The 14,579-nt window shown below is 42.1% G+C and overlaps 1 protein-coding gene across 1 annotated transcript in view; it reads left to right on the top strand.

Annotated features, from left to right (window-relative positions):
- The window catches only part of LOC133620255 (alpha-1,6-mannosylglycoprotein 6-beta-N-acetylglucosaminyltransferase B-like), a 357,389-nt gene that overhangs the window by 195,185 nt on the left and 147,625 nt on the right, over nt 1-14,579 (top strand). The window contains exon 5 of the mRNA XM_072915959.1: nt 8,983-9,092. Coding sequence (XP_072772060.1) covers nt 8,983-9,092 — 110 coding nt within the window. The remainder of the gene's footprint in view (nt 1-8,982; nt 9,093-14,579) is intronic.

Here is a 14,579-nt window from a genome sequence, read left to right on the forward strand (position 1 = left end):
GAGAAGGATTTGTCTTCCTAGAAGAAAGTAGGATGAATAGAAGTTGGGGTTCAGTTTGGAATTTAGGTATGCAAATGAGCGCCTTTGCGTTGCTCTTTATAAGCACACACACACACACACACACACACACACACACACACACACACACACACACACACTCCCTCTCAGTCGCTTTGAAGAGCTTTTCAGAGAGAAGAGAGGCGAAGGAGCTCATTAAAAATAACTCTTGAAAAAGAGAGGGCTGATGCTGCGGCTGGTTAACACTCGTATGCTGCAAAGGAGGCCGGCGCTCCCACTCTTCAACAAAACCCACACCTGTGACGCCAACATTGGGACGGAACATACGGGAGGTAAACACCAAACAAAAAAATGACCTCACGTTTTGGAAAGATTCCCACTTCTCACAATGCAGAGGGTCTCATGAATCATGCAAGTGCGTACTTTTTGATTATATATTGTGTGTGTGGGCGGGGGGCGGGGGGTGTATATATTAATACTTTAGTACTCCCGCTATTCCAGTTAAAAATGTAAGAGTTTGACAACATCTAGGCCAAGACGTACAGACGCCAACCCGTGTTGATGCTGTGTGAGCTATTTGTCGGAATAATTACACATACATAAATAACAACTAATTACTCTCATGTTTATTTATCATTACAGAATAGGCCTCAAACTAACGACTAGTTTGATGGTCAACTGGTCGTCGACTATTCCAACGATGAGTCGACTAATCGGAGTATGAAGATTGCCTTTTCCAATGATTAGGCGACTAATTGGATTATGAAGATTGACTATTCCAACAATTAGTCGATTATTCAGATTATAAAGATTGACTAGTTCAACCATTAGTCAACTAATCGGATTATGAAGATTGACTTCCAATGATTAGTCAACCAATGGGATTATGAAGATTGACTATTCCAACGATCAGTTGACTAATCGGATTATGAAGATTGACTATTCCAACGGTTAGGCGATTAATTGGATTATGAAGACTGACTATTTCAACGATTAGTCACCTAATCGGAGTATGTAGATTGATGATTCCAACGATTAGGCAACTAATCCAATTATGAAGATTGACTATTTCGATGATTAGGTGACTAAATAGATTATGAAGATTGACTATTCCAACAATTAGTCGACTAATCAGATTATAAAGACTGACTATTCCAACGATTAGTCGACTAATCGGATTATGAAGATTGACTATTTCAATCATTAGACAACTAATCGGATTATGAAGATTGACTATTCCAACGATCATTTGTCTAATGGGATTATGAAGATTGACTATTTCAACGATTAGTTACCTAATCAGAGTATGAAGATTTACGATTCCAACGATTAGGCGACTAATCAGATTATGAAAATTGACTTCCAACGATTAGTCGACTACTCGGATTATGAAGATTGACTATTCCAACGATGAGTCGACTAATCGAAGTATGAAGATTGCCTATTCCAACGATGAGTCGACTAATCAAAGTATGAAGATTGCCTATTCCAATGATTAGGCGACTAATCGGATTATGAAGACTGACTATTTCAACGATTAGTTACCTAATCAGAGTATAAAGATTGACGATTCCAACGATTAGGCGACAAATCGAATTATGAAGATTAACTATTTCAACAATTAGGCGACTAATTGGATTATGAAGATTGACTATTTCAACAATTAGGCGACTAAGTGGATTATAAAGACTGACTATTTCAACGATTAGTATTAATCAAAGTATGAAGACTGACTACTTTAACGATTAGTCGTCTCATAGGATTATGCAGATTGACTATTCCAATGATTACTCGACTACTTCGGATTATGAAGATTGAATATTCTAATGATTAGTCGACTAATCGGATTATGAAGATCGACTATTCCAACGATTAGGCGACTAATTGTATTATGAAGACTGATTATTTCAACGATTAGTCACCTAATCCGAGGATGTAGATTGACGATTCCAACGATTAGTCGCCTAATCGGATTATGAAGATTGACTATTCCAACAATTAGTCGACTAATCGGATTATACAGACTGACTTTTCCAACGATTAGTCGACTAATCGATTATGAAGATTGACTATTCCAACGATTAGTGGACTAATCGGATTGTGAAGATTGACTATTCCAACAATTAGTGGACTAATCGGATAATGAAGATTGACTATTCCAACTATTAGTCAACTAATCGGATTATGAAGATTGACTATTTCAATGATGAGTGGACTAATCCTGTTATGACGATTGACTATTCCAATGATTAGTCGACTAATCAGTTAATGAAGATTGACTATTCTAATGATTAGGTGATTAATCAGATTATGAAGATTGACTATTCCAACGATTTGTCAACAAATAGGATTATGAAGATTGACTATTCCAACGATTAGGCGACTAATCAGATTCTGAAGATTGATGATACCAACAATTAGTCGACTAATCGGATTATGAAGACTGACTATTGTAACGATTAGTTGACTAATCGCATTACGAAGACTGCCTATTCCAGCGATTGGTCGACTAATCGGATTATGAAGATTGACTATTCCAATGATTAGTCGACTAATCAGATTATGAAGAGTGAGTATTCCAACAATTAGTCGACCAATCGGATTATGAAGACTGACTATTCCAACCATTAGTCGCCTAATCGGAGTATGAAGATTGACTATTTCAACAATTAGTCGCCTAATCGGATTATGAAGATTGACTATTCCAACAATTAGTCGACTAATCTGAGTATGAAGATTGACTATTCCAACACTTAAGCGACCAATCTGAGTATGAAGATTGACTATTCCAACGATTAGTCTACTAATATGAGTATGAAGATTGACTATTCCAACGATTTGTCTACTAATCAGATTATGAAAATTTACTATTCCAACGATTAGTCGATTAATCAGATTATGAAGATTGATGATTATGCTCCAATTCAACCATCAACTTTTATATTCATTTTAAGTTATCTTTAAGGATGGGCATACTTGCCAACCCTCCCGAATTTTTCGGGAGACTCCCGAATTTCAGTGCCTCTCCCGAAAATCTCCCGGGACAACCATTCTCCCGAATTTCTCCCGATTTCCAGCCGGACTTAAGGCACGCCCCCTCCAGGTCCGAGCGGACCTGAGTGAGGACAGCCTGTCGTCACGTCCGCTTGGCCAACCAAAAAGTGACCACAGAACACTATACCGTATAGTGTTCTGTGGACAGACGCTGAAGGAGATTTTTACAACAAAGTTCTAAAGCTTAGTAATATATCAGATGTATCAGATTGTAGGTGTTTAGTTTTTACCCTTCGCGTTCATATTTCACTGTCTTTGTTGCATTTTTGTTGATTGTAAAATATGTCGATCCAGAGGGGGGGGGGGGGGGGGGGGGTGACGTTCATATGTTGTCAATATTCAATGTTTTATCGTTCATAGTTGATATTGTTAATAATCTTAACAGGTAACGTTAATAAGCTTTTCTTGGTAAATTGCGACTTTTATTGAGTTGTAATTCCAACTTTTATTACACAAATGTTCATTTTTTATTGTAGAATTTTGACTTGCGTTGAGTAAAATCATGACTTTTATTATAATACTGCCAAAATTCTAAGTTTTTCTTGTGAAATTGTGACCTTTTTCTTGTGAAATTCCAACTAATTTTTACAACAAGCTTTTTTATATGTGCATAGTATGTATATATTATTAATGTTGTAAATACACATATTTATATATCTAGAAAGGGTGGTCCTAAAGAGGGATGCTTTTTTCTCAGGTCTCAAGAAGGTGATGAATACAAGAATGTGTGTGTGGGTGTGGGTGTGTGTGTGTGTGTGTGTGTGTGAGTGTGGGTGTGTGTGTTCTTGTGTTTCTACCATTCTTGAGACATCAAGAAGGAAAAGTAGCTTCCATATGAGGAGGTGTGAACAAGTGAGGACATAAATCATGGTCCCAATACGGAAAACCATTTCATCTAACAGAGAATGTCTCATTTGCATTATTATTATAACATTGCCAAAGTTTTAAACATTTCTTAGAATTTTGGCAGTATTATAATAAAAGTCATCATTTTACTCAACGCAAGTCAAAATGTGACAAGAAAAACTGAACATTTGTGCAATATTATGACAAAAGTTGGAATTGTACTCAATAACAGTCACAATTTTACAAGAAAAGCTTAACATTTTGGCAATTTTATGAAAAGAGTCGTAATTTTACTCGACATAAGTCACAATTTTATAAGTTTTTCTTGTTAAATTGTGACCTTTTTCTTGTGAAATTCCAACTCATTTTTCCCAACAAGTTTTTCTTAATATGTGCATAGTCTAAGTATGTGTATATTATTAATGTTGGAAATACACATCTTTATATATCTAGAAAGGGTGGTCCTAAAGAGGGAGGCATTTTCCTCAGGTCTCAAGAAGGTAACAAATACAGTAATGTGTGTGTGTGTGTGTGTGTGTGTGTGTGTGTGTGTGTGTGTGTTCTTGTATTTCTACCCTTCTTGAGACACCAAGAAGGAAAAGTAGCTTCCATATGAGGAGGTGTATTTGTGTGGTCCCAAAACAGAAAAGCATTGCATCTAATAGAGAATGTCTCATTTGCACCCCTGGTGGTGAAATCTATCAAAGTTAGGGTGGTCCCAAAAAGGAGGAATTTTTCAAATTGACTGTGTGTCGCTTTTAAAAGTGCTCCCCCTCTGGTCAACATATGAAACAACAATTGTGTGTAAAAAGTTGAAGTGCTCCCCCTCTGGAATATGAAATAACAAATGTGTGTAAGAAATTGAAAAGTGCCCCCTTTGGCCAAAATTATTTTAAAATTGTTTAAATAAATATGTATATAGAGACATACTGTATAACTTGAAGTAAATAATGAAGATTAAAAACCAATTACAAAAAAACAAAAACAAAAACAAAAAAAAACTAAAAGCAGTCTTTTTCTCACAATGTGTCGACTTTTTTTTTTTCATATTATTTCCGTTTCTTTAATATTGCAATATTTTCTCGTAAAATTATTACTTTTTTTATGTAAAATTATTACTTTTTTATGCAAAATGGTGACATTTGTCATACAAAATTCAGACTTTTATCAAAATATTGCCAATGTTTTTGTTGTTTTTGTAAAACAGTGTGTCATGACTAGGACTATGGCTTGGTTTGTTCTCCCGAGGTGCAAGTGAATTGGACTGGTCAAGGCTTGAAGGTGGGTACATGATTTATTTAAACTATCAAAAAAAGGAATAAACGAAAAGCGCGCACAGGGCCGGAGGTACAAAAACTAGACTATAAACACAAAACTTGCGCATTGGCAGAAACTATGAACAATTAAACAAAACACTAACTGTGGCTTAATAAACAAAAACTTACTTGGCATGGACATGAAGTGCGCAGAGGTGAACAGAGTGTGACAGGGGGCATAAATGCGGGGAGGTCGTCAGAAAGACAAACTGAAAAACACTGAACTTAAATACTACAGACATGATTAACGAAAACAGGTGCGTGACTCAAGACGTGAAACAGGTGCGTGACGTGACAGGTGAAAACTAATGGGTTGCTATGGTGACAATCAAGAGTGCACAATGAGTCCAAACGTGGAACAGGTGAAACTAATGGGGTAATCATGGAAACAAGACAAGGGAGTGAAAAGACAGAAACTAAAGAGTCCTATAACTAAACAAAACATGACTTAAAACAAAACATGATTACACAGACATGACAGAGCCCCTCCCTTAAAGACAGATACCAGATGTCCATAAAAAAAATTAACAAGAGTCATGGGAGGGCGGGAGGGGGACATGGCGGTGGGTCGCCAGACCACGTGTCCCCGTATCCACCGGGGCAGAGATAGGTGGCGGCGGCGAGTGGAACGCCGCTGCAGCAGGCGAGGCGGGCGCCCAGGGAATGGCCACATTCGTGGCCGACTGGGAGGTGGGCGCACTTGGCGTGGCGGGCGACCAGGTAGCGGCCATATCCGTGGCAGACGTGGCTTGGCGTGGTGAGTCAGGCGGCGAAGCTCGGCGAAGCTCGGCGTGGCGCGTCAGGCGGCGAAGCTCGACGTGGGTCTTGGTCTTGGCGTGGGTCTTGGTCTTGGCGTGGCGGGTCTTGGTCTTGGTCTTGGCATGGCAGGTCTTGGTCTTGGCGTGGGTCTTGGTCTTGGCATGGCGGGTCTTGGTCTTGGCATGGCGGGTCTTGGTCTTGGTCTTGGTCTTGGTGTGGGTCTTGGTCTTGGTCTTGGTCTTGGTGTGGGTCTTGGTGTGGGTCTTGGTGTGGGTCTTGGTCTTGGTCTTGGTCTTGGCATGGCGGGTCTTGGTCTTGGCATGGCGGGTCTTGGTCTTGGCATGGCGGGTCTTGGTCTTGACATGGCGGGTCTTGGTCTTGGCATGGCGGGTCTTGGTCTTGGCATGGCGGGTCTTGGTCTTGGCATGGCGGGTCTTGGTCTTGGCATGGCGGCACTTGGCGTCGTGGAGCTGCGACTGGCGGCACTTGGCGTCGTGGAGCTGCGACTGGCGGCACTTGGCGTCTTGGAGCTGCGACTGGCGGCACTTGGCGTCTTGGAGCTGCGACTGGCGGCACTTGGCGTCTTGGAGCTGCGACTGGCGGCACTTGGCGTCTTGGAGCTGCGACTGGCGGCACTTGGCGTGGAGGGTCTTGGTCTTGGACTTGGCATGGAGGGTCTTGGTCTTGGACTTGGCGTGGAGGGTCTTGGTCTTGGACTTGGCGTGGAGGGTCTTGGTCTTGGACTTGGCGTGGAGGGTCTTGGTCTTGGACTTGGCGTGGAGGGTCTTGGTCTTGGACTTGGCGTGGAGGGTCTTGGTCTTGGACTTGTCGTGGAGGGTCTTGGTCTTGGCGTGGAGGGTCTGGTGCTAGCCGTGGAGCAGCTACAGGTGCTAGCCGTGGAGCAGCTACAGGTGCTAGCCGTGGAGCAGCGACAGGTGCTAGCCTTGGAGCAGCGACAGGTGCTAGCCTTGGAGCAGCGACAGGTGCTAGCCTTGGAGCAGCTAGCCGTGGTGCTAGCCGTGGAGCAGGTGGAGGTGGCCTAGCTGGGGGTTGCGGCTTGGCATGGTGAAAGACCGGTGGTGGTGGTCGTGCTTGAGGTTGTGGCTTGGCAGGTCGGAAGACTGGTGGTGGCGACCGTGCTGGAGGCTGTGGCTTGGCATGGTGATGCCGAGCCACCCCACCAACACAGCTCCCGACCCCAGCCCCCCCCTCAAGGGGCGGATACCAGACGCGCTCCCTGCGGTCTGGAACTCTCTCTAGGGGTGGGCGGAGGGAGGTCTGGAGGGGGGCTGAAATTTCCCCTTTAAGTTGTCCACAATGTTTTGTTTTTTTATCCCCCACCTGGGGTTGTGTGGGCGGAAAAAAAGAAAAAAATTGTGACGGGGGCGGGACTTGAGTCTTGGGGGGCGGGGCATGAGTCTTGGGGGGCGGGGCATGCAATTTGGGACGTGGCTTGGACTGATTAGACCTGATTTCTAAAAACATGTTTTGATAATGAATGATCAAAGTCATGCCATTAGAGTCTTTTGTTGGAGGCGGGTGTTCAAAAGAAAAAGAGTTGAAAAAAAAATCCTGGGCTGTGATGTCATCCTGGGGAAGCCGGGCAGACTGTTGCTTGCTTCCGCCCGGAGGGGGCGGGGCTTGTGGGAGCGGCGTGTCCCGCTGGCTCGCGGATGTCCTTCCTGGCGTCCCTCGCCTTTGGCGGCGCTTCCGTGGCTGGGATGACGCGCCAACGTCCCCGGGCCAAACGGAGCTGATCGGCACCAGTTTGCCGGTCGGACCCCACATGAGATCCTTGCGCTCCGTGGGGGAATAGCGGAGCGTCTCAGCTTCCATGGCGCGCAGGACCTCCCACGTTCCTTCTTCCAATCTTGCGGGAGAACTTTTAGCTGACGACATCTGTCATGACTAGGACTATGGCTTGGTTTGTTCTCCCGAGGTGCAAGTGAATTGGACTGGTCAAGGCTTGAAGGTATTATTTAAACTATCAAAAAAAGGAATAAACGAAAAGCGCGCACAGGAGCGGAGGTACAAAAACTAGACTATAAACACAAAACTTGCGCATTGGCAGAAACTATGAACAATTAAACAAACACTAACTGTGGCTTAATAAACAAAAACTTACTTGGCATGGACATGAAGTGCGCAGAGGTGGACAGAGTGTGACCGGGGGCATAAATGCGGGGAGGTCGTCAGAAAGACAAACTGAAAAACACTGAACTTAAATACTACAGACATGATTAACGAAAACAGGTGCGTGACTCAAGACGTGAAACAGGTGCGTGACGTGACAGGTGAAAACTAATGGGTTGCTATGGTGACAATCAATAGTGCACAATGAGTCCAAACGTGGAACAGGTGAAACTAATGGGGTAATCATGGAAACAAGACAAGGGAGTGAAAAGACAGAAACTAAAGAGTCCTATAACTAAACAAAACATGACTTAAAACAAAACATGATTACACAGACATGACACAGTGCAATTTTTGGAGTAAAATAATTACTTTTGTCATCATTTTGCCAAGTAAAATTCTGATTATTATTATAACATTGCCAAAGTTTTAAACATTTCTTAGAATTTTGGCAGTATTATAATAAAAGTCGTCATTTTACTCAACGCAAGTTCAAAAAGTCACAAGAAAAACTGAACATTTGTGCAATATTATGACAAAAGTTGAAATTGTACTCAATAACAGTCGCAATTTTACAAGAAAAGCTTAAAATGTTGGCAATTTTATGAAAAGAGTCGTCATTTTACTCGACAAAAGTCACAATTTTATAAGTTTTTCTTCTTAATATGTGCATATAATATTAATGTTGTAAATACACTTCTTTATATATCTAGAAAAGGTGGTCCTAAAGAGGGAGTCATTTTATGTCTCAAGAAGGTATCAAATTCAAGAATGTGTGTGTGTGTGTGTGTGTGTGTGTGTGTGTGTGTGTGTGTGTGTGTGTGTGTGTGTGTGTGTGTGTGTGTGTGTGTGTCAGGTTTCAGCCGATAGGGTTGGTGGAGCGGATCCAGGCCATAGCCCAGAACATGTCGGACATGGCAGGGAGGGTGGAGCAGATTCTCCAGCGCAGCATTGCAAGCAAAAGAGGTGGGATTGACACACACACACACACACACACACACACACACACAAACACACACACACACTCTCTTGTCCCGCTCTCTTACACACCTTGAGAATGTCAAATAAAGCTGTAGCCCCTCAGGTGGATCTCACCTGTCCACTTCCAAAGCCCAGCAATTTGAGAAAGCACTTTCCTCCGACGGGCTGACACTGTCAAGCCGGAGCCTACTTTTCCACCTCGGTGCACAATTGATGCGCAAACTGCACTCGCCGCCCGCGCCGGAGGAACACGGCCGACATTATTCACGACACATCGCCCATTCAGAGAGCGCGGCCTTCACTCACGCCGCGCTGGAAGCACTCAGGTGCGTCCCTGCGACACGTTGTTGTTTAAATCATGATGATGGACGGCCCCCTACCAGCTTAACGCCATGTCAGCTTTTTCATTAGCGTCACTTCTCCAGTCCTGCCATGCTAAAAGATCAAAACCAAGATCTAAAGGCGGCATTAAAGGAACTTTTTTTGAATGGCTATCATGCTAATGAGACCATGTGACTGATGAGGCGCTAGGTGGGGGCGTAGCTTCTCTAATTGGGTCCAGCAGGGCTCTGAGGAGAAGGTGCGGGTGGAGAGGAAGAAAGAAGAGTCATGGATAGTAAAAGCTTGTGAGGAATATATGGCCTATATTTCAAATATACGATCGCTCCACGCCACTTCCTGGACTTGCAATTTATACCACGGAGCCTTTGCTTAAAACATACACTATATTGCCAAAAGTATTTGGTCACCTGCCTTGACTCACATATGAACTTGAAGTGCCATCCCATTCCTAACCCATAGGGTTCAATATGATGTGGGTCCACCTTTTGCAGCTATTACAGCTTCAACTCTTCTGGGAAGGCTGTCCACAAGGTTGCGGAGTGTGTTTATAGGATTTTTCCGCCATTCTTCCAAAAGCGCATTGGTGAGGTCACACACTGATGTTGGTGGAGAAGGCCTGGCTCTCAGTCTCTGTTCTAATTCATCCCAAAGGCATTCTATCGGGTTCAGGTCAGGACTCTGTGCAGGCCAGTCAAGTTCATCCACACCAGACTCTGTCATCCATGTCTTTATAGACCTTTCTTTGTGCACTGACATGTTGGAAGAGGAAGGGGCCATCTCCAAACTGTTCCCACAAGGTTGAAAGCATGGAATTGTCCAAAATTGTTTTGGTATCCTGGAGCATTCAAAGTTCCTTTCAACGGAACTAAGGGGCCAAGCCCAACTTCTGAAAAACAACCCCACACCATAATTCCACATCCACCAAATTTCACACTCGGGACAATGCAGTCCGAAATGTACCGTTCTCCTGGCAACCTCCGAACCCAGACTTGTCCATCAGATTGCCAGATGGAAAAGCGTGATTCATCAGTCCAGAAAAGGCGTCTCTACTGCTCTAGAGTCCAGTGGCGATGTGCTTTACACCACTACATCCAACGTTTTGCATTAGACTTGGTGATGTATGGCTTAGATGCAGCTGCTCGGCCATGGAAACCCATTCCATGAATTTCTCTGCATACTGTACGTGGGCTAATTGGAAAGTCACATGAAGTTTGGAGCTCTGTAGCAACTGACTGTGCAGAAAGTCTTTGCACTATGCACTTCAGCATCCGCTGACCCCTCTGTGTCAGTTTACGTCGCCTACCACTTGGTGGCTGAGTTGCTGTTGTTCCCAAACTCTTCCATTTTCTTATAATAAAGCCGACAGTTGACTTTGGAATATTTAAGAGCGAGGAAATTTCACGACTGGATTTGTTGCACAGGTGGCATCCTATGACAGTTCCACGCTGGAAATCACTGAAAGCGGACGATTCTTTCACAAATGTTTGTAGAAACAGTCTCCATGCCTAAGTGCTTGATTTTATACACCTGTGGCCGGGCCAAGTGATTAGGACACCTGACTCTCATCATTTGGATGGGTGGCCGAATACTTTTGGCAATATAGTGTAGCTGACCGTATATTTCCGACTATAAGGCACACTTAAAATCCTTTCATTTCCTCAAAAAACCTGGTGCGCCTTATGTACGGAATAAATCTGGGTGTGCTTACCGACCACGGAGCTATTTTGATTGGTACATTGTGTAATGATGAGTGTGACCAGTAGATTGCAGTCACACATAAGAGATACGTGTGGACTGCAAGATGTCACCAGTAAGCAACACCAAAATTTGAAAAGTTCCATTGAGAATATAGAACATTACACACGGCGCTCAAAAATATGCCAAAATGTTTTAGTACGACTTTGGTAAGCTATGAAGTCGCACGGCTTGATGGGTTGTCGGAGCATTACGGCTACCATAGTCAGACGTACTGTGCTTCAATATACGGCGTTATTATGGTGTGTGTATAAGGACCCCAAAATGGCACCTATTATACGTATTATCTGGCGTTTTGTTTCGCAATATTATGCAAAAGCAACTTTTCTTACCTTCTGGTACCTGCTGATGTGTGTTTGGGATCTGCATAAATCCTGAACATTTGCGCCATATTGTCATCAATAAGCTCCTTCTTTTTCTCTATCTTCTTCTTATGGGACATTCATCCTCCGCTGTTGACATGTTTAGTATAAAGTAGCACCGACTTCTAACATATCTGTCAGTATATTCGCTATGGAAGCGCTAAAACATACCGGTGTAGTGAGTTGTTATTATTCACCCAAGGAACTTTAGTTATTAGAGAGTTCCGGTCGGACGGTTTGTCATGGGAGACATTTCCGGCGGTGTTGTTGCACTAGTGAGCCACGGATGTCATGAAAAAATAGTGGATTTAATAAAATCAAGGAGTATTATCGCCACATTTTCCAGCACTCTGATTTTTAGGAGACCCAATTTTTTCCAGCTGACTGTTTACACTGCAAGTACAATGTGATCTTTATCAGACTCCAGTGTAAACGCGCACAGGCCCCAATGTGGCCCCAATGTGGCCTCGACGTCACTTTCATGTGCACTTCGATAAAGTGAAAACAAAGGAAGTTGACCAGGAGGAAGTTGCTACTGCTACAAAATAAAATACAAGTTGCAACACCTTAAAAATGGGTGTTTTTACATCGAAATAAAGTAATATAATGTATGTATGGATGTACAGTATATAGTTTAATATATTTGGGAGGGTTGTAATATTTTTATGACTGACGTGGACATCGGCGTGGATCTACGTTAGCTTTATTTTTCAACAATGTGAGCAAATACTGTTACGATGTGGTCGCCATGTTTATGCATGGATCGTTCTCCCAAGATGCAGACGGAACCCCGGATACAGGGTGCAGGTAAGAAAATTATTTATTGTCCATAAATCGTTCGAAATACAAAAATACAGCGTGCCGATAGCACGGGGAGCTAACGGAATAGCTATCAAGAAAAGCATAAGGCAAAGCTTAGCTCAGAGAGCCAAAGGATAAACGACCTACTGTAACTTGCTGCATGTAAACAAATAAGACAGCCAGAGAGTGTGTGGCGAAAAACAGGAATGAGTAGCTCTCTGATTAGTGCCCAGGAGCAGGTGAGCATCCCGAACAGAGGCCGGTGAAATTAATCAGCACCCATGGTAACCAAAACACAAACCCAGGGGTGCTGAAAACAGAACTGAGGGAGTCAAACTAATAGAACAAAACATGATCCAGGCAACGGATCATCACAAAATACACCACTTACGGTCTTTCAACAATCAATATTTATTCGGAATCAAAATATATATTCATATATTACATAGAGCCTATTATTTGCGTACTATTCACAAGTGATGCACCGAAAATGTGGTCGTTTTAAATAGACTTTGCTAACCGAAACCAGATGTTGCAATGAAGTATCCACTTCCGCTGGCGACTGCGTCTTTCCCGGCGCACACGAGTGACGTAGCTCGCCTAAAGCTGGTGGAAAAAAAAGTCACATTCGGGTCACATTGCGTTTAGACTGAAGTCACTGATGAACTCTGTTTATAGCATAATAGCACATCGGCGTGCTACGGTATTAGCCGTAAAAGCTAATTACGGCAATAGATAAGCTAGCTTCTACGTCAGCACGAAACGCGTTTGAGTTTGTAACGCACAACACTGCGATAAGACACCAATCTGTACTGACTGAAAAACATGAACAATCATATTACATTATATGTAAAGTATTATTTTATGTTTTGTTTGTACACAGCTAGCTAGTTGTAATAACACGCATGACGTGGTGCGTGTATCATGATCAATATAGAGTGACTCACTCGATGGACAGCTGTGTGTTTGGCCCAGCTGGCCTGGGACGTTTTTCCCGGTTTATTTGGGTAAGCACTCCATTTATGTCAAAATAGCATGGCTTCAAATTCCATATTTTGCAGCTTTGAGTCACTTTCATCTCACTCTCTCGGCTTCTGTCTGCTCCAATGTTTCACCCTTCCTTCATGCTGGCTTCTACAAGCAGTAGTTCATCCTCAGTATATTCAACTTCAAAAATATAAGGTTGTGAATCCTCACTTGTCCAAAAATAGTCGTCTTTGTTGTATATTACCCAATCTGCCAATAATAAAAACACATACAAACGTTTTGTATCCGGAAGGGTTTGTTGCCAGAAGTCAAACGTGCGCTGCTATGGAAACGGAAATAAATGCGCCAAATAATTAGTTCCGGCAATGATTAAAATAACTAAAATACGGTAAATATTGTACATGTTACATATTGTTATGAATGTGGCTGTTACTACATTATATATATATTTTCAGTGTGTATTTAAAACATATTACATATTGTTATGAAGGTGTCTGTTACTACATTATATACATACTTGCAGTGTGTATATTGTACATATTACATATTGTTATGAAGGTGTCTGTTACTACATTATATACATACTTGCAGTGTGTATATTGTACATATTACATATTGTTATGAAGGTGTCTGTTTCTACATTCTATATATACTTGCAGTGTGTATATTGTACATATTACATATTGTAATGAAGGTGTCTGTTACTACATTATACTGTATATATACTTGCAGTGTGTATATTGTACATACTACATATTGTTATGAAGGTGTCTGTTTCTACATTATACATTATACTTGCAGAGTGTATATTGTACATATTACATATTGTTATGAAGGTGTCTGTTTCTACATTATACATTATACTTGCAGAGTGTATATTGTACATATTACATATTGTTATGAAGGTGTCTGTTTCTACATTATACATTATACTTGCAGTGTGTATAAAAAAGTGCAGTTCCCCTTCAAGTAACGTTTGTTTTGTTTTCTTTCTTTTTATATGACATTGTTATTCAAATAAAGATTTTTAAAAAAGCAAGAGTTTTGTCTATATGCTTGACTTCATTGTGAGGATTTTATTACATTCACTTGCCTTATTTAATCATAAATACCACCATAATAATAATTAGAAAAAGCACTCAGAGATTGCATACCTCCCAATAGTACAGTGCTGCTCATTTAATTTTCTGTTACGCGCCCCCGAGGAGGAAGAAAACATTTCACG

Source organism: Nerophis lumbriciformis, linkage group LG24 (assembly GCF_033978685.3).
Source record: "Nerophis lumbriciformis linkage group LG24, RoL_Nlum_v2.1, whole genome shotgun sequence".
NCBI classification, from domain to species: domain Eukaryota; kingdom Metazoa; phylum Chordata; class Actinopteri; order Syngnathiformes; family Syngnathidae; genus Nerophis; species Nerophis lumbriciformis.